The sequence below is a fragment of the Lissotriton vulgaris genome, chromosome 1_1 (genome assembly GCF_964263255.1).
Source record: "Lissotriton vulgaris chromosome 1_1, aLisVul1.2, whole genome shotgun sequence".
NCBI classification, from domain to species: domain Eukaryota; kingdom Metazoa; phylum Chordata; class Amphibia; order Caudata; family Salamandridae; genus Lissotriton; species Lissotriton vulgaris.
The window spans coordinates 1,029,460,249-1,029,480,960 of NC_141685.1; the positions used below are offsets into that span (position 1 = coordinate 1,029,460,249).

Genomic DNA, 20,712 nt, shown 5'->3' on the forward strand with positions numbered 1-20,712 from the left:
TCAACAATTTATTCATGAAAAATCAAAGGTTAAAGTGATATTACAGTTACATGAAAATGTCAGTTTAAACCTAACATTACAAACAAAAATAACTACTAAAATTAACCGGTTCCAGTTATTTTAAGTAACTGTAACTTGTGCGCCCTCGGTTAACCATTTTTACAGTATCGCAGTTTAATTTTCCTGTGTGAAAATGCATGGGTAAAAAACATTTTGGAACCTCCTCTTTTTTCTGTCATTGCTTGACAGATCATTCCCAAACTTCCAAAGAGGGACCTGAGGTGCATGAATGTTTTTTTTGGAAAGCTTTGTGAGGATTTATCAAACGGTGCCAAAGTTATGGGCAAAACAAAAAATGTTTTTGCTATATCTTGGTCCAGAAAGAGTGCTTTTTGTAATTTGGTGTAAATCTGTTTGGTAATTTTGGAGTTATGAAAGAAAAAAAATGTATGGATATCTAGAGATGCAGATCGATTGTGGAGGATTCACAGATTGCACCAACAGCAATGCTGTGATTGACTGGCCGCAATCTGAAAGAAAAGTTGCAGCAGCCATTTTGCCAATTGGTACTCGGAGTATAAAGTCGAAATTGGATATAAGGGGCCAGGATAGAGGTATCCTGATCTAATGGGACTGATGGAGGGGTCTGTGAGGGCCCCTCATGGGCAAGAAATTGTCCAAAAATTGCTTTTTTGGGCATGCAAAGATCCATGGATTCACCACGATCCAGATCCCAATTATTTTTAAAAGACACCCACACACAGACCCACTTACACAACCACAAAACCACTCACACACCCATACAGCCACTCACATACCCACTCACAGACCCAACAAACCACTCACCGACCCACATAGGCACTCATACACCCACTCACATCCTTTTTGAAATGGTCTCCCCCTCTTTTTGCCTGGTGTATGAAGTAATTTCGACCAGAAGTGCACTGGGTTCCTGATAAGCAGGTCACCAGTGCTAACTCCCTTTCCCCCAAACTGTACAATTGTTTCCCAAATTGGCAATACCTTTAGTACCTTCTGTGAGTCCCCAGTAAATGGAATCCCTGGTACATAGGACCTGATGCACTAAAGAGAGTCCCTAAGGGCAGCAGCACAATTTGTGCCACCCTAAAGGACCCCTCACCAAGTTCATGCAAACTGCCACTACAGGCTGCATGTCTTGGTGCAAACAAAAGTGAAAACAAGACATGACACACATCCCTGTGTGCCATGTCCTCTCACACTGAATGCAACATTTGCATGTCACCCCTACAGCTGTCCTTACAGTCCTAAGGTAGGGTGCCTTATATTACATGTGAGGACTTTTCTGCATGAGTAGATATACCCCTGTGCTGTTCAGTTCCATTACTGCCAGTACAAGGGAACAGGAAAGCCATTTTCAAACATGCGCTGGACACTGGGGAAAACAAGTTCCCCAGCTACATGATGGATTCACTGAAAAGAAGGATGTTTGGTATCAAACATCGCATATTAGTAAACCCACACTGATGCCAGTGTTGAATTTAGCGATACATGCACACAGACGGCACCTTAAATGTGCCCCTTGAAAACCTACAAGCCCCTGGTGCTGACTGACTGCCTTTCATCAGCCTGCCACCAGAGACAAGTGCCTGACCCCCAAGGATGAAGGATTCTTTTCTCCGGGGACCATAAACCAAGCCTGCTCAAGAAGGGGGTGTCTTGCACCTCTGCCCATAGGATGACCTGCGGATTAGCATTCGAGGCCCGGGAGCTTCAAAGAGGCCAACCACCTTTGGCATGCAAATCTGGTTTCTCTCACAGGAAAGGAAACCAACCCCATTGTTCAGAACCCATGGCACCGGGTAGGTGGAAAAATTAGTAAGGCATGACAAACGTGTCCACCCTCAGGTGAAACCCCACCTGTGAACTGGGCTATCTGAAGTGGATTCAACTTTTCAGACATGGCCATCTTTGTGATGGGAAATTTAGGATCTCTGGTACAGGGTTATGCCCACTTCCCAGAGGAAGTGGTCATAAGGGGGGCATAGTAACCCCAGGGGTAAGTAGCCCATTAGATACTACCCTATACTCCCCTAACACACCTAAATGCAGTATTTACGGGAGGCCTGGCACCAGGAAATCAGACCTGATGACCTATGAAGAAGAAGGACACTGAAGAGCAGCAAAAGCGAAGACTGAAGAAGAGCGACTGACATGGCACAAGCCCTGCCAGCCTGTTTGCTGTTCCCCGTCAAAACTGTGCCACAGACATCTTGTCCTGCAGCTGTTGTGCCTCCCAAGCCTGGGAGGAATGTCTGCCATCAATAAAGACTCAAGAACTCCTGTGGATCAGCGGAACTGCTTCCCTGCATCCTGGAGGCACTCAAAGAGACCCGAGAGACCCAACACTGGCAAGCACCACTGCGCGTATCGGTTCAAGCCAGAATGAAAGCGGGCCAACGGTGCCAGTGTGGTCCCCCAGCCCTCCAGAGACAAAGCCCACCTTAGACTTGCCCACTTTCAACTTCCCGACACCACCTGCAACCCCTGTTTGCAGGCCCCCTCTACTGCAACGCTACCGGTGATGAAAATCAAACACCTAAACACACCACTGCACCCGTCGCCCCTAGCCCGTGGAGTAGAGGACAAAAGGTGCCCCCATGTCCCCTAGCATTGTGAGAGCTGAGCCCACTTGCTGGTTCAGCCCGGTCCAAGACTGCAGCCTCTTTTCGACCGGACCGATCCCCATGGGATAATATTGGGCTCCCTGCGCTGCAAAGCAGCTCTGCACCCGGCTGCCCAAATACAGCCTGAGGTGACTTGTTAGTGCTGCCTCAGACCTTGCCCCATACTCACCTTAATTCTAGGAGATTGATCCCGTAAATCACTGTAAAGTGCCCAAATGCAGTACATGTTTTGCACCCATAGGAGAACATTGGGCACCCAAAGCTGAATTGCAACTCTGCACTGGGAAGTCTCAGTGCTGCCCCGTATGACCTCTTGGTGCTGCCTTGGACCCTGCCCTCTACACACCTGAAGTCCAGAAGATTAGTCCCGTAATTCGTTGTTAAATTACATGTTTTCTTCCTAGGTTAACATTGCAGTGAAGTGCTTCAATTACAATTTAAAATATCAAATACCTGGTTACTACAAGCCTGCTATTTTAAAAAGCACTTACCGGATTTTGATGATCCTGGTGCCTACAGTTATATTAAGATATGGATTATTTTTATAAATTGGGGTGGATCTCCTTATTGAGTCGTATGCATCATTTATTGGCTATTGTGTGTATTTGCAGATGTCTAACACTTCTCTCTGATAGGCTTAAGGCTACTCGACCCCATTACCCCCTAAAAGAGCACCTTGGGATTGCTAGAGCAAGCCCCTGTCTGCTAGAAAGAGCATACCTGGACTCTTTGAATGATATACCTCTTTTTGGGATACTATATAAAGAGCTGGCTTCTTACACACACCCACGCAACCACTCACACACCCACTCCCACACATGTACAGCCCATCAGAGACCCAGAACAACATTCACACACCCACTCAGCCACTCACACACTGACTCAGAGAACCACTCATACACCTACTCACAGATCCATACAGGCACTTACGCACCCACATACACACCAATGAAACCACTCACACTCCATCTTACACACCTGTACAGCCACTCACACACCCACTTAGAGACCCACAAAATCACTCACAGACCCACACAGCCAGTCACACATGCACTCACATACCCGCACAACCACTCACACATTCATACAGCAACTCACACACCCACTTAGAAACCCAGAGAACCACTCACAACCCCACACAGGCACTCACACACCCACACAACCACGCCACACTTGTAGAGCCACTCACACAGCCACTAAGAAACCTACAAAACCACTCACAGACACATACAGCCAGTCACATATACATTCACACGCGCTCTTAAACACCCATTCACCCACTCACACACACACTCACACAGCTGTACAACCACTCACTCCCAGACAGAGACCAGAACACCACTCACACACCAATTTACACACTCAAAAAGCCACTCACACACCCACACATGGGCTCACACACCCAATTACACACCCACATGCACTCCAACACAACCACTCACACACCTGTACAGCCACTCATACACTCACTCAGAGAACCAAAGAACCACTCACACACCCACTCACAAACCCACACAGCCAGTGTCACATGCACTCACACACCCACTCACATACCCACTTACATACCCAGCAACCAATACCACAGCCACTCACACTCTGACTTGGAGAACCAGAGAACCACTCACAACTCAAACAGACACTCGCACACACACGTACACACCCACGAAACCACTCACATACCCACTCAAATGCCTATACAGCCGCTCACACAGGAAACATCGGTTTCAATGCGGGTGTTACCACGCACAACTGCATTTTTACCACATGTGGCTTTACATCGCAAGTCATTTCTACGACTTGCGCTAGGTGGCATGCAACAAAAGAACATGTGCTGGATTTTAAATCCAACACATTCCCTGCTGTGCGTTAACTGGAGTAGGAATAGTAATTTATACTATTCCTAAGTCCAGCACGCCATCTAGCGAAAGTCGTAGAAACAACTTGCAATGTAAAGCTATGCGTGGTAACAACGCGGTTGTTGTAACGACCGCCTTGTTACCTACCGTGTGGTAACACCACGCATTGTAAAGAGACATATTCGCTCACACACCCGCGTACACACCCATACAGCCATTCATACACCCACTCACACACCTACACAGCCACTCACATACCCACTCACAGACCCACAAAGCCAGTCACAAACACACTCTGACACAAACATCATACACTCACACACCAACTTATGCCCCCACACAACGACTCACACACCCACTCACACACTCAGGTTACAGGGACATTATAGTTAGGAAATAGCATAAAAAAACAGAAATTCACTGCAAAAAAAAGAAGGTTACAGGGACGTTACAGTAAGGAAATAGTGTTAAAAAAACCTTAGAAATTCACAAAAAAAAACAAATGTTACATGGATGTTATAGTTATGTTCAGATTTTACACACACAAAACTATAGAAATTCAGAAGATACAGTTATGACAAGTAACAATAACGCTTGCCCTCGCCATGCACTGCTAATTACCCCACATATTACATTACTCATGAAAATCTCTATGACATCATTGATCATATCACTGCAACATTTGCAGTGACATTCATGAGAAAACTGTGCATTCCAAGGGTGCGAGTTATAGTTTTTTACAGTCTTTTCCTACAATGCATTCAATGGGGACAATGGCTGCCACACCATGTTGTCCATGTTGTGGCCAGTAAATCAAAGGGGTCACTTGGGGATCTCCTTACATGCTTCTGGGAGGGTTAGGTGTCCTCACCCTGTCCGCTTATATTATGTTTTTTATTAATTTGCAGAATGCCGGGACTATGTCTGAGGGCCAGATATATGACAGTTTTTAGAGGTTGCAGGAGGGAGAATCAGACTAAATGCATCGCTAAAATGGCTTTTAGCATGTACCAACCCTATTTTACGAGTTGGTAACCTATTTCCAAAATAGGCTTTGCAAGTCGGGTTTAGGAAGGGTCGCCCCAAGGGCATCCCTTCTTGATAGTGAGTCGCAGGCGCATGTATGAATGTTTTGCAATCGGAATACTGCCACAAAACATTCATAATTTACCAACTCTGCATACTCCCAAAAAGGGAACGGGCCCCCAAGAGACCCCTTTCCGTTTGTTAATGTGGGTGCCAACATTTTTGAAGAGCAAGCAGTGGTCCAACGGACTACTGCCTATTATAAAAAAAATGAAAAGATAGCTTTTATTTTTTAATGGTGAAATGCAGCCCATTTTCTTAAAGGAAAATGGGATGCATTTACATTAAAAAACTGCTTTATTTAAAAAGAAATGAAAGACATGGTGGTCTGCTGACCCCGGCAGGCCACCACCCCTACGATTACAGGCCATTCCCAGCGGGTCACAAATTACGACCTACCTCATGAATATTGATGAGGTAGGTCACTTGCGGCCCCACTGGGAATCACTAAATGTGTCTGAGACACATTAGTAAATCACGTTTTGTGAGTCCCTAATTGCAAGCCACAAAAAATCTCAATTAGAGACTCGCAAAATGAAATGGTTGTACATCTGGCCCAGAGTCCACTTATGGCGCCACAACATATTGTCCATGCTGTGGCCAGGCAATAAGGATTGACAATCCTCTTTAAATTGGCCTATCAGAGCATCATGGGCAGCAATGGTTCAGATAGCAATAACATTTTCTGGAAGTCAACCCCTTCATGGCAACTCAAACACCTCTTAAACGCAACTTTCTCAAAAACTCTTGAACAGATTTACACCAAATAGAGAAAAGCACACTTTCTGAGCAAAGTTATAACTTTGTGCCACATTTGGTTTACCTCTGCCTTTTTTTTGTATCAGACAGAAAACTTTTCTATGGGAATAAAATTGGGAAATTTATGTTTTGGGAGTCCCCTTTGTCTTGCCCCCCCCCCTCCCCCCCTTTGTCTTGCCCCCCCCCACCCCACGCCAACTTGATGGATCAGCGTCAAACTGAATGAACTTTTTTGGGGGGGAGTTTTGTGCAGATTGTTGAATGGTGCCAAAATTATTAAGACAGCCAACAATTCCTTTCCTATGGAAACTCTGACCTAACTATAACTACTATGTGTGTATGTATGTGTGTGCATTTTGGTCTGGACTCTTCCCATGAGGCACAGGGTCAGACTGATTTGCATATGGCTATGTCTGAACTGGGATGGCGGAGTGAGCTAAAGAATGATGATGGATTAAACCCAGATCAGTTTACTGGGGGTGAGTGCTTGCATTGTTCAACACTCCGTTCATCATTCCCTTTGGTTTTGCTGTGTATATAGACACACATATGTATGCGCCATGCAGTGAAAACAAATGTGATTCAATAACACGTTATTTAGAGCAAATGTACTACTAAACATTCATTCATACATTTATTAGTACAGTACAAAGATAAATCTGAGTTTATAACTACAACAAAGCAAAAGAGCCGTACAGATTCTACACAGGGAAAACAACGTTCCTAATAGTTTAGATAACTCTTTAATGTGATTTTACGCTGCTGTGCAAATTTAATCTCTTGCATCCTGGTTCTGGCTAAATCTGTTTTGCAAACACAAATACACAAGAAAATGTCATGTCATAAGCAATATATGCTGTGTATTACCATTGTTGAAGGAGGGTAGGGGCACAGTGGCCCTTCCCCACACACAACAATGATAACAAGCAGTGTATCTGCATATATAATATGTGTGTTAAACCAAAGGTTAAGGTGCAGTTATAAGTGAAGAAGTTAGTAAGATATTAACTTACATTAAAAAAACATGGATATTCACTGAAAAAAGCAATACAATTTGATGATGACATCACTGATAACATAATCAAAACTTCTTTTTCCTGCATATTGCTCTATAAATTACATTGGCATTAGAGGCCTGACAGTAAGTACAAATTAGCTCAGGAGAATATCGGGCATCAGTAGTACTGTCACAGATACAACTCCCTTGGGTGTAGAAAGCAGGCATTTTGTGCAACATTGACCCTATACCATACACTTTACAGGTGGCATAGTTCACATTAACAATCAACCAAAGATATATGGGAACCCTCACTGAAAATGGCGTTCAATCTGTTCACAACTGCTCACAAAAGCCAAAATAGTGAATGTCAGTTCCAAAACAAATGCTGTACCATGGACAGCTTTTATCTGTCTCAAACCCCTGACATTCACCGAACCTACATTGAGAAATGACGTTGAAATCAGTAGAGAACTGAGTACTGTAAACAGTGTTTACTCTATGGGAAGAGTTTATTCTATACCACACTGTTTGTAAACACTGAAACTCTCATGAGAAATACACCACATAGTATTAAAAAGAATATACTAAGAAAAGTGTACATAGTTGTGAAAAAAAGACAGTTTGCCCTCCTTCTGAAGTAAATCAAGCACATGTACATAGGTTAGTACTTGGTGCACACATTCTTTTATGTTAAGAAGAAATTGTTTTGCTGGCACGATTCTCTCTAATAACTCAAGGCTGTTTCCAAAAGTTGGTATTATGCCTGGGCGGAGTTTGCGGAGTTCGGCTACGGGGATCTCCGCGAAGTGCAAGACAACTCTGCCGCGCTACGTGGAGCTCCGCAAGCAGCGGAGTCCATTAGATAAATGCTGTTCGCTGTGCTTTTCAGTGCCAGGTGCTTGTCCGCACTGTGCAATCATCAAAAATGACACCATGCACAGCGCAAGTGGGCGCTGCTTCCTTTCTGCCGCTTGAGTAGATTTTTACTCAAGCAGCAGTTTCTCAACGCAAATGGACATTTTCTCAATGCGGGCGGTCACAGGCATACGCGACCACTCGCAATGAGAAATCTGACCACCCATGTTAAGAAATCTCGACGGGAGGTTGATTTTCCACTCTTGCGCTCGCCAACTTGATGTTGACGATCACGAATGGGGAAAAATATTTCTGGGAGGTGGATTTTCCTCGCTCGCGCTTGCCAACTTGATGTTGATGAACGCGAGGGAGTAAAAAAAACTCTGCTCTGCGAGGCAGAGTTGTTTGGAACTTCGCGAGCTCCGTGTAACGCGGAGTGCGGAAAACTCCGCAAACCCCGATCACGGGGCAGAGTTCACCGCCCAGACTAAGTTAATATTTACTACGTAGAATCTTTCTCCCGTTGCAAACTTTTTCTGCATAACCGAAAATAACGTGTATGGAACTTAATGAACACAAGCCATGTGTCACCTGCACAGAGTTACTCTTGAATACAAAGATTTATAACATGTTCAATACCTCTACACAGCTATGGTGCATTAGAAGCACATGCGTTTTGTCAACAGTTGCACCCATTAGCTGGACCCAAGCTGTGCAAAATGAAATAGAAAAGTAATATGGTAGTTACCTGACACTATGTAAACAATAAAACAAACTAACACACTCAAAACACAATAAAACGAACTATCACACTCAGTGACGTCAATGATGTCATTTGAGATGTCAACAGTGACAAAAGATGTCATAGAAAATGTCATGAGTGATGGTATATGTGAGGTCATAAGCAGTTCTTAGTGGAGGCGCAAGTTATAGTTAGTGCTGCTAATTATAACAGGTGAATTTCTATTTTTTGTAGTTCAAAATGTTAATGTTGTCATTGACAAGTTCACCTAACTATAACACTATTTTAACCGTTTTGTTCCTGTCAGTAAATTTCTACGTTTTTTTACACAAACAGATCTTTTTATCACACCTAACTATAACATTACTTTATCCTTTGTTTTTTTCTGTAAATTTCTAGTTTTTTTTCACTGTAAAGTAATACTTATTTACCATACATGAATTCAACAGTCCACAATGCAGGTCCTTTGGCTCTGTGCTGCGTACGCTTTGGCTGCAGCCAACACCCCCCCCATTAAGCCAACCCCACGTTGTGCATGGCCATAAGGGTTTGGCCATAGGGCCTGGTCCTGGGCATCCCATCACCCAGGCCATTTGAGGGGAGTGGGCCGCACAACAACACTACTGGAGCCTTGTTGGGCCCTGGGAACTATATCCTCCAGCGCCATTTCTAAAAATAAAGGGGAGGGGGGCATGCAGCCCCCCTCCCCGAGCCTCTTTAGGCTCTGGTGACCCCATACCCCAGAGCTGTGTATTTTTAATGGTGTGGGGGCAGTGCAGCCCCCTCTCTGAGTTATCAGCCCTAGGCCACATGTTTGAATGAAGCTGAGGGGGCCACATGACCTTACCCTGAGCCTTCTTAGGCCCTGGGGACCCCATCCCCCAGGGCAGCTCTTTTAAATTAATGAGAGGGGGTTTGTGTGCCCCCCCCCCTTTCCTGGGGTCAAATATGGCCCCAGGACTATCACCGTCAGGCGTTCTTTTGAGGAGGAGGGGGCGTGTGTGGCCCCCCTCCCCTGGCTGATTTCAGCCTGGGGACCCCTTTACCGGGGCTCTGCAACATTGTTTTGGGGGGTGGGCATGTAGCCCCCCACCCCAGGCTGATTTTGGCCCCAGGAACCCCATTGGCCAGGGCCCAACATCATTATTAGGGGATGGGGGCACAAGGATCACCTTCTCAGGGACCTTCAGATGTGCTCAGTGAGAGTTTCGCCATATGCCTGGTCCTGCGGACCCCACCCCCAAGGTCAATTGTTTATTATTTAAAGGGGAGGGGGCATGCAGCAATACTCCCGAGCCACTTTAGGTTCTGGGGGTCCTCATTCCCCAGCGCTGTGTACTTTTTTAATGGTAAGGGACCGATTGGCACACTCTCCGAGTTGTTATCTGCCCCGGGGACCCCATCCCCAGGGCCACTTTTTTAAATGAAGGGAAGTGGGGCCATGTGGCCCCCTCCCTGAGCCTTCTTAGGCCCTCTGGACCCCAGACCCCACTCTTTTAAATAAAGGGATGGGGCACACATGGGCCCCGCTCCCGGGGTCAATTTTGGCCACAAAGCTTCCTTCCCCTGGAGCCTGGCGTTCTTTTGAGGGGGAGAGGGGCATTTGAACTGCCTTCCTGAGCTGATTTTGGCCCTGGGGATCCCATACCCCGAGAACCAGTATTCTTTTGAGGGAGAATGTGGGGCATGTGTGCCCCCCTGGTTGATTTTGGCCCAGGTCCATCCCTGGGGCTCTGCATCATTTTTAGAGGGAGAGGGGCATGCGGTACCCTGCCCGAGACAATGTTGGCCCTGGGGAACCCTTTACCCAGGGCCCCGCAAAAATTTAAAGGGAAGGAGGGCTTCTCTCCATGGGCCAAGTTTGGCCCCCGGGGCCCTATGGCCCAGCGATATTTGCATGTAGCCCCCCTCCTCAGGCCGACTTGGGCCCGGGGAACCCATCCCCTGGGCCAGGCATCATTATTGGGGGAGAACAATGCTCCCCCTCCGCTCCCCTGATCTCTGCACCGAGGACCCCATTCCCTGGGGACCAGCAACATTTTGCATGCAGAAGGGGCCATGCGGCCCCCCTCACCGGGCCAATTTTGGCCCTGGAGACCACATCATCAGGGGCTTTCAAACCTAAAGGTTGGTGCCCTGGTGGAGCCATTGGGGGTCGCGGGGAAGCACCAAGCTCCCTGTGGCCCCAGCCAGATCCCACCATACAATGGGGGCAGGTAGCAATATTTGCAAGCAGGGAAACAGATCAAAATTCCATTCCCTGCGTGCGAGTGCATTTTTGAACTCCTCGTCCGCTGGGAGCCGACTTGGTAATTGTTCCAGCTAGGCAAGAGTTTTGAAAATGCTCCAGCCAACCAAGAGCAAACACATGGTTACCTGCCTGCACCGCAGCAGGCAGGGAAAATGCTATGTCTTGGAGGTGTGCTCCCTAGGGCATAGCTTGCGAGCGGGTCCCGGCGGATGAGGTCCCCGAGCCATTTATGGCTCAGGGAGGGAGGCCATGCAGCCCCCTCCATTAAAGTAATCAGCCCTGGGGTTGTGCTCCCTGGGCTTTTTGAGGTTATGGGAGAGGGGCCCTTCCCTAAGGCAAATTTCAGCTCTTGGGGTGTCTCACTCCCCATATAACGGCATTGGGGCCCTGGGATGGGCTCCCAGGCCTCTGCAGGTTAGGGGGGAGCCTACCCCCCCTATGAATTATTTATGGGCCTGGGTGGGCTCCCCAGGGCCTCTGCAGGCTTGGGGAGGGGGTGCCATGCAGTCTCCCCTCTCTTTATGAACACATCCCTGGGGGTGGTCACCCCGGGGCTTATAGGAAATAAATGCGGCCTGGCTGCCATTTTGTGCTTTTTCGCTTTACTGATCCTACAAGAGTAACGTGGGATCGCGATATTGAGCATTAATCATGTTGAAAATTTGATAAATTGGTTTGCATGGACTTATCTATTTGTGATCTTATCGTCACATTTTCTGCCATTTTTTTTCTATTTTGATCCCGGGGGATCCCTCTGGTTCCTCCCACCCCCTTAGGGCCTAGTGGGTCAGGGTAATCCTACCATGCCCCCTTCAAGAGAGGGGACTACGTCCCTGAGTTCTGTTATGGCTGCTAGCAACATTTTTCTCATGTACTGGCAGCCAATCAGAGCACTCGCAGGAGAGAAATAGCCCACATGAAATTAAGCTCCCTCGGCCAATCAGAACGCTCGATTTTCAAAGTGGCCCTCCCACTAGAGTGTCTTGAGACTCTTGTGGACCCAACTGCTGAAATACACAAAAAGCACAATCTGTGGACCAAGATCCAGTCTCCTGGCAAATTTGGTGTAATTCTGTTCAGTAGTTTTTGTTGTAGTTGTCTAAACAAACCTATGGAAACTGCATGTGGATTTTGCGTTTTGGGACCCCCCTTTTTTTCTCTGACTCTTTCCAGAAAGGAGCTGAGGCGGATGAACTTTTTTTTTATTTCGTGAAGATATGTCAAACGGACCCAAAGTTATTAGCAAACCAAAAAACGCTCTTTCTGTGGAAAAGAAGGGCTAACTATAACTACCTGTTGGAGACTGCAATATTTGTGGCAAGCAATATCTAATCCGGAACCTATTATGTCCTCATATATAGCAAAAACTGCTACATTCACTGGGGAGATCAAGCATAAACTCATAAAGAGACATGGCCAACTGGATTACAATAAACAAATGAATATAGTTCTTTCATAGTTCAGAAAAAGCTGGATGAAACCGGAGAAACATTGTTTTATGAACAGACTAAAACTGCTAGCTCTGGTAGTGGAACCAAAGAAGACCTACAGGAAAACTGAGCATGACCCCCATATTAAGGCTAGACCAACAAACTATAAAATGTAAATTGAGCTATATCCTATTGATCAAGTCCGCTACACCCAGTAGATAATCAGAGCATTCACTAACTTACACATCAGGTCAGCAAGATGTATGAGGATACCAAGCACAACCTCATATATAGACCATGCGAGATAGATCATCCCAATAATCCAAGGATCTCTTCATATGTAGACCATGCAATATAAATTCAAAGGCAAACCAAACTATGTGCTCAGATGTAGGCCATGCAGCCAGATCAAATTAGGGAACCGAACATGGCCCAATATAGCAACAATATCAGCAATTTGAAACGGGTAAACCGAACATGTCCTATCTAAAGACAGTGTATCAAGATCTAATTTTAAAACGAGAACGTCTTCACATATAAACATGATCAGCAGGACCTGATGGAAAGAATGAGTATGGCCTCAAGTATAGAGGAGGTCAGCTGCACCCATTAAGGATCCTAATGATGAACTCTGATACACCAAGAAATCTGTCTCAACCAGGGAAACTGAGCGTAACTTAATACCCAGACTAAGTAAGCTAGTGTTAATAGGGGATAATGTGTAACCTCATATAAAAACTAGTCCAAATAAAACTAACATGAAAACCAAATGTGACCTCAGATATACATTAGAACAAGCAAGCTAGTACATTTGAGAAGAACTCCATTTGTTGATCATACCATCAAGATCTAATGGCAAAACAAAGCACAATAACATACACATGCGTGTTAGGTAGACTGGGGACACCAAGAATGACCTCATTTAGAGATACGTCCACTGAGGAAACCATGCAGAATCTTGTATTCAGGCGAAGCCTGCAGGAACTGCAAGGAAAATCCATGCTATTCTCATAAATACCCTGGACCAGGTAATTCATTGTAATAAATGTGCTATGTCAACAAATATTGATGGGAAAGTAAACGGGAACCATATAAGGTCCAGTACCATATACGTTCTAGACCATATGAAGAGCACGGCAGGTATATCCAAAAGAAAAACTAATAAGGGTCTTGTGTACAGACATGTGCTGTTTAACCTACTACATCTACTTGTAACGGGGAAACAAAGCATGATATCATACATAGATACAGTCAGTTCGAGGTATTTAGGAAATCAAGCATGAGCTAAGGACAGACAAACTTGCTAGATGCACAACCCTATACATTAAACCTGGCTCATCATAACCAAAGGAAACACAAGAATGTCCCTTATATATAATTACAGTTGCAGTATCCAAGGAGGAAACCCAGCATGACTTTACATACATACTCACCACAAACACACTAGCTCGATCCACTAGGAGAACCAGGCTTGACCTAATTCATAACTGGACCTGTCCAATCCAATTATGGAAGCAAGCATGATTAAAGACATAAAGAAGGACATCAAGATCCACTAGAAAGCTCAAACGTGGCCTTATATAAAGACAAGCTAGACTGATTGGGAAATATAACCATGATTTCATAAATATGTCAGGCCAGCTAGATCTTCTTGTGATCTCAAACATGACCTCTCACATAGACCAGGCATGTTAGATCCACTTCGAAAAACAAGCACTGCCATATACAAATCAAAACAGCTAGATGCAAGATGAAACCAGACATGGTCAGTTGGTTCTATTGGTAATATCAAGCAAAAGTCAAGGAATCAACGAAATCAGCAACATTAAATTAGAAAACTAAACATATACAGACCTCATATCCAGACACGACATGTCTCATATATACACCAAGCTTATGAAATCCATGAACCATACCTAGACCAGGTCAGTAGGCTCTAATAGTAAACGCAGGGGCTGATCACATACGTAAACCAGACATGCGACCAGAGAGGAAACCAAGCAGGATTTTCACCCCAGGCCAGGCCTGCAAGATCGAATGGGAAAACCAAACCTCACCTCATGTTTAGACCAGGGCGAGGGGATCCAATAAGAGAAATCACGCATAACACAGAGAGCGGAAGCTAGCTAAATCGTCCTGGGCAACGAAGCATGACTGGTCAGCTACAGTAAAACAGCTGAATGAAATGAGCACATCAAAAACGTACAGAAATATCCAGCTAAAAACGTGAAATAGAACAGAACATACTAAGCTTTAGATAAGTCTAAGCGAACTGGACCCAAAATGGACCCTGTTGTATTTTGCACCAAGCTTGTTACATACACTACAGATTTACTAGGCAGCACAAAGAGCAGATTGTGACATTCACAGACATAAAATCACGTGTGAAAGGTTTTGTAAGGATAGCAGCGGTTCTCTTGGTGTACATCAAATATTCTGTTAATTTAAGGTATGGCACATTCAAGCAATAAACGAATTCATGTGGAGAACAGGCACTGGCTACACCGTCAGTCCATCACTGTTTCATCCCAGAAATGCGAGATCTGATCCCTGGAAGTCCCTCGAATCCAGCAGCCAAGCATTTCCTCTAGCACATTTTCAGGACCAATCAGTCCTCGTGAGAGAAGCATCTAGCGCAGACTGCGTTTCCTGCGCTGAGCTCACCTCCCACCCTCTCCCGCATGCATGAACACTGTACCGCTATCCCCAGCCCTCCTCGATCGCTGCAAACCCGCAAGTCAGCACATTTTAAATGAAGTCACCTCTTAAAACGGAAGCGATAAATAAGTTAATGCTTGTCGGCTCGGGCCGAGCACAAACATCTCGTGGCCTAGTTGCTGCCTCCCTGCTAGAGACTCCTGGCCCCTTCTGGTGGTTCGAATTCTATCACGTCCAGCCCCTCGCCGGTTAATGGCTCATCAATCGCTAGTGGATTAATAATGTATCAGCGATCTGCCCCTCTAGGTACCGCACAAGCTCCTAGCCCTTCTGCACAACTGGCTGAAATCTGTTCAGGCCAGAATCAACCTTCTATCGAGCGGTCATTGTGGTGATAAGGACACCCCACACCCTTCTAAGACCCAGCTGGGCCAAGGAAACCATGATAGGGACACCACACACCCTTGTATGGCCCAGCTGGGCCAAGGAAACCGTGATAGGGACACCACACACCCTTGTATGGCCCAGCTGGGCCAAGGAAACCGTGATAGGGACACCACACACCCTTGTATGGCCCAGCTGGGCCAAGGAAACCGTGATAGGGACACCACACACCCTTGTATTGCCCAGGTGGGCCAAGGAAACCGTGATAAGGACACCCCAAACCCTTCTAGGACACATCTGGGCCAAGGAAACCGTGATAAGGACACCCCAAACCCTTCTAAGACCCATCTGGTCCCAGGAAACCGTGATAAGGACACCCCACACCCTGTATGGCCCAGCTGGGCCAAGGAAACCGTGAAAAAGACACCCCACGCCCTGTATGGCCCAGCTGGGCCAAGGAAACCGTGATAGGGACACCTCAAACCCTTCTAGGACACATCTGGGCCAAGAAAACCGTGATAAGGACACCCCACACCCTACTAAGACCCAGCTGGGCCAAGGAAACCGTGATAGGGACACCACACACCCTTGTATTGCCCAGGTGGGCCAAGGAAACCGTGATAGGGACACCACACACCCTTGTATTGCCCAGGTGGGCCAAGGAAACCGTGATAAGGACACCCCAAACCCTTCTAAGACCCATCTGGTCCCAGGAAACCGTGATAAGGACACCCACACCCTGTATGGCCCAGCTGGGCCAAGGAAACCGTGAAAAAGACACCCCACGCCCTGTATGTGCCCCAGCTGGGCCAAGGAAACCGTGATAGGGACACCTCAAACCTTTCTAGGACACATCTGGGCCAAGGAAACCGTGATAAGGACACCCCACACCCTACTAAGACCCAGCTGGGCCAAGGAAACCGTGATAAGGACACCCCACACCCTACTAAGACCCAGCTGGGCCAAGGAAACCGTGATAGGGACACCCCACGCCCTTCTAGGACATATCTGGGCCAAGGAAACCGTGATAGGGACACTCCACACCCTACTAAGACCCAGCTGGGCCAAGGAAACCGTGATAGGGACACTACACACCCTACTAAGACCCAGCTGGGCCAAGGAAACCGTGAAAAAGACACCCCACACCCTACTAAGACCCAGCTGGGCCAAGGAAACCGTGATAGGGACACCCCACACCCTACTAAGACCCAGCTGGGCCAAGGAAACCGTGATAAGGACACCCCACACCCTACTAAGACCCAGCTGGGCCAAGGAAACCGTGATAGGGACACCTCAAACCCTTCTAGGACACATCTGGGCCAAGGAAACCGTGATAAGGACACCCCACACCCTTGTATGGCCCAGCTGGGCCAAGGAAACCGTGATAGGGACACCTCAAACCCTTCTAGGACACATCTGGGCCAAGGAAACCGTGAAAAGGACACCCCACACCCTACTAAGACCCAGCTGGGCCAAGGAAACCGTGATAAGGACACCACACACCCTTCTAGGACACATCTGGGCCAAGGAAACCGTGATAAGGACACCCCACACCCTTGTATGGCCCAGCTGGGCCAAGGAAACCGTGATAGGGACACCTCAAACCCTTCTAGGACACATCTGGGCCAAGGAAACCGTGAAAAGGACACCCCACACCCTACTAAGACCCAGCTGGGCCAAGGAAACCGTGAAAAAGACACCCCACGCCCTTGTATAGCCCAGCTGGGCCAAGGAAACCGTGATAGGGACACCTCAAACCCTTCTAGGACACATCTGGGCCAAGGAAACCGTGAAAAGGACACCCCACACCCTACCAAGACCCAGCTGGGCCAAGGAAACCGTGATAAGGACACCACACACCCTTCTAGGACACATCTGGGCCAAGGAAACCGTGATAAGGACACCCCACACCCTTGTATGGCCCAGCTGGGCCAAGGAAACTGTGATAGGGACACCTCAAACCCTTCTAGGACACATCTGGGCCAAGGAAACCGTGATAAGGACACCCCACACTCTACTAAGACCCGGCTGGGCCAAGGAAACCGTGATAGGGACACCTCAAACCCTTCTAGGACACATCTGGGCCAAGGAAACCGTGATAAGGACACCCCACACCCTACTAAGACCCAGCTGGGCCAAGGAAACTGTGATAGGGACACCTCAAACCCTTCTAGGACACATCTGGGCCAAGAAAACCGTGATAAGGACACCCCACACCCTACTAAGACCCAGCTGGGCCAAGGAAACCGTGATAATGACACCCTACATCCTTGTATGGCCCAGCTGGGCCAAGGAAACCGTGATAGGGACACCTCAAACCCTTCTAGGACACATCTGGGCCAATAAAACCGTGATAAGGACAACACACACCCTTCTAAGACCCAGCTGGGCCCAGGAAACCGTGATAATGACACCCTACACCCTTGTATGGCCCAGCTGGGCCAAGGAAACCCACTGTCTCCAGAAGCACAACCTAAGTGGTTCCAAAACCCCAGGCCGGAAGCAGACCTGGCATCACCCACCCCACTCATAGGGATCCTTTCCAGCCAACCAGGCCGAAAAATACCCACAACTGTAAAAGGCTCCAAGCACAACCCAAAGCATTAACCAGTTCCAAGTCAAGGGACCGGTTGCCACCCTTGCAGGCCAAACCACAACCAATACGTTTTCCCAATCCCAGTGCAGTCAGCATTTTTACCTCATCAACCAACCCATCTATGGCTATCACGCGCCCTCTCCAAACCCGTGACCTCCCGCACCCCGTGCCCCCTCACCCCCACCTCACCAGCTTTGACTGAAAAGGATATGGCCATTCGGTGATCTTTTTGGCGTATTTCCTCACCACGTTGTCCTCGCTGAAGAGGAAGAGGGAGCGGTTGACGGTGAAGCAGTTCTGTCGGACAGGGATGGGGTTGTAGAGGGCCATGGTTCGCGCTCTCTGCGCCATCGACTGCTTGTACATCCTTTGGGCCCCCGGCGGTCCGCCCTGCCGGCTGCCCCCACGTCCAGCACCGCCCGCCGCCCCGGCTCCCCCTCCGCTGATCCCGCCATAGCGGGACGGCACCTCGTCTCCGAACCGAGCCATCCTGCAAAGAGCAAAGGGCGAGCGTTACGATGCGCTGGGGAAATGGAAGGGGTGCGGCAGGCGCTCCACATCACATCCCATGGAGCGGCTGCAGGTCAGCTCAGACTCATAGGCGGGGGGCAGTGGTCACGGCGAGCAGGGTGGCTCCCGGCATGCTCCCTCGGCCAGGGTGGCGAGAGGACCAAGGTCTGGACGGAGCCAAATGCACAGAACACAAGACAAGAAGACCAAGTGGCACTCCAATGCGGTCCCCCTGCCTCCCTGCGTCCTGCTCAGCGCCGCATCCTGGACAGTTTCTCTCTGCGCTGCAATAGGTGCATCGCAGGCGTCGACTCGATGCCAGGGGCAATAACGAAAACATGCAAAGGTGCCACCGACCTGGTCACTTCCCCGTCATCTTCAGACCCGAGGCGTGCACAGGATTGCTAAATCTGCGGACACAGACACACAGAAAACACAAGGTGGGATTCGTTGGCTCTGGCAGGGGCCGCCCCCTCCCCCTTCAGAGCGGGTTCAGTTCGTCGTCTTCTGCCTTACCCGACATTGGGGTCGTTTTTTTTTCCTGACTGGATGCCGACGGGGAAACCTTGTGCAATCCTGAAATACCAAAAATGAAGAGAGTCAATCTCGGGAGCCGGAGGTGTGCGCCGTCCAGCGTGGACTCAGCGGGCGCCCGTGGGTGATGCAGTATCGGGCATCGTGCGCTCCCCCTCCCCGGATGGGTCCTCCTGGGGGTGCATGGGCTGGGGACGGTGCGAGGGGGAGGAGGAGGAGGAGGAGGCAGGATGAAGGATAGAGCTGCCGGGAGGGAGGGATGGCGAGGCTGATGCTCCGGCAGGTTGGACTGGAATGAGCAGCCAGTCATCAATTCGAGGCTGCAGCCCCATCCCAAAGAGCAGCCGGGGCTGGTCAGGTGACAGCAGTCAGCCAATGGGGCCGCCCACGAGCCCACTGGAGTTTCGGAGAGGGGGGTCTGCGGGGGGTTAGGGGGTGGGGGCTAGTGGAGTGGGGGCGAGCAGAAATAGGGGGCTGTGGGAGACTGCCTCTCTAGCAATTCTGGCTGCAGAGATTGTCGAGGGGAGAGATGTGCAGAGGGGCAGATACACGGGGTCCGGGGTGGCTCAGGGGACGTGTGCAGAAGGAAAGATGCGCAGAGGGTTTACGGTGCATACTGTGAAGAGAGAGATGTGCAGAGAAAGGCTTGTGGGGTGTAGCGGTATGAGTGCAGGTGATGAGGCGCAGGTGGAGATCTGCGGAAGATGTGCGCACGGGGGTGAGCAGACTGAGATGTGAAAAGGTGGTGGGGGGAGGGGGGTGGAAGAAGAGGTGTGCCGGGGATGGGTGCAATAGACATGTGCATGTGGTGAATGCGCATGGGAGAGATGTTCTATAGAGACTGCGAGGAGCCGTGTAGAGCTGTACAAGGGGAGCTCTAGAGGTGGACCCGAGGAGTCTGGCAGCTGTGCGCGGGGAGGATGTGCAGAGAGGTGTGCATGGGAAGACATGTGCATGGGGATGCACATGGGAGGGATATGCTATACAGACTGCGAGGGGCCGTGTATAGCTGTACAAGAGAAGCTCTGCAGGTGGACCTGAGGAGCCTGACAGCCGTGCGCGGGGAGGATGTGCAGAGAGGTGTGCATGGGAAGACATGTGCATGGGGATGCACATGGGAGAGATGCGCTATACAGACTGCGAGGGGCCGTGTAGAGCTGTACAAGAGAAGCTCTGCAGGTGGACCTGAGGAGCCTGACAGCTGTGCACGGGGAAGATGTGCAGAGAGGTGTGCAGGGGGTGGGCGGAATAGACATGTGCATGTGGGGGATGTGCATGGGAAATATGTGCTGTGCAGACTGCGAGGGGCCGTGTAGAGCGGCACAAGGGGAGCTCTGCAGGTGGACTCGAGGAGCCTGGCAGCTGTGAGCCGGGAGGATGTGCAG

The 20,712-nt window shown here is 48.6% G+C and overlaps 1 protein-coding gene across 14 annotated transcripts in view; it reads right to left on the reverse strand.

Moving 5' to 3' along the window:
* Positions 1-18,899, reverse strand: part of CACNA1A (calcium voltage-gated channel subunit alpha1 A) — a 1,308,076-nt gene extending 1,289,177 nt beyond the window's left edge. For all 14 annotated transcript variants that reach the window (XM_086961990.1, XM_086962030.1, XM_086962039.1 and 11 more), the window contains exon 1: positions 18,495-18,899. In XM_086961990.1, the coding sequence (XP_086818116.1) occupies positions 18,495-18,772 (278 nt within the window). In that variant the 5' untranslated portion in view covers positions 18,773-18,899. The remainder of the gene's footprint in view (positions 1-18,494) is intronic.
* Positions 18,900-20,712: the final 1,813 nt, after the last annotated feature.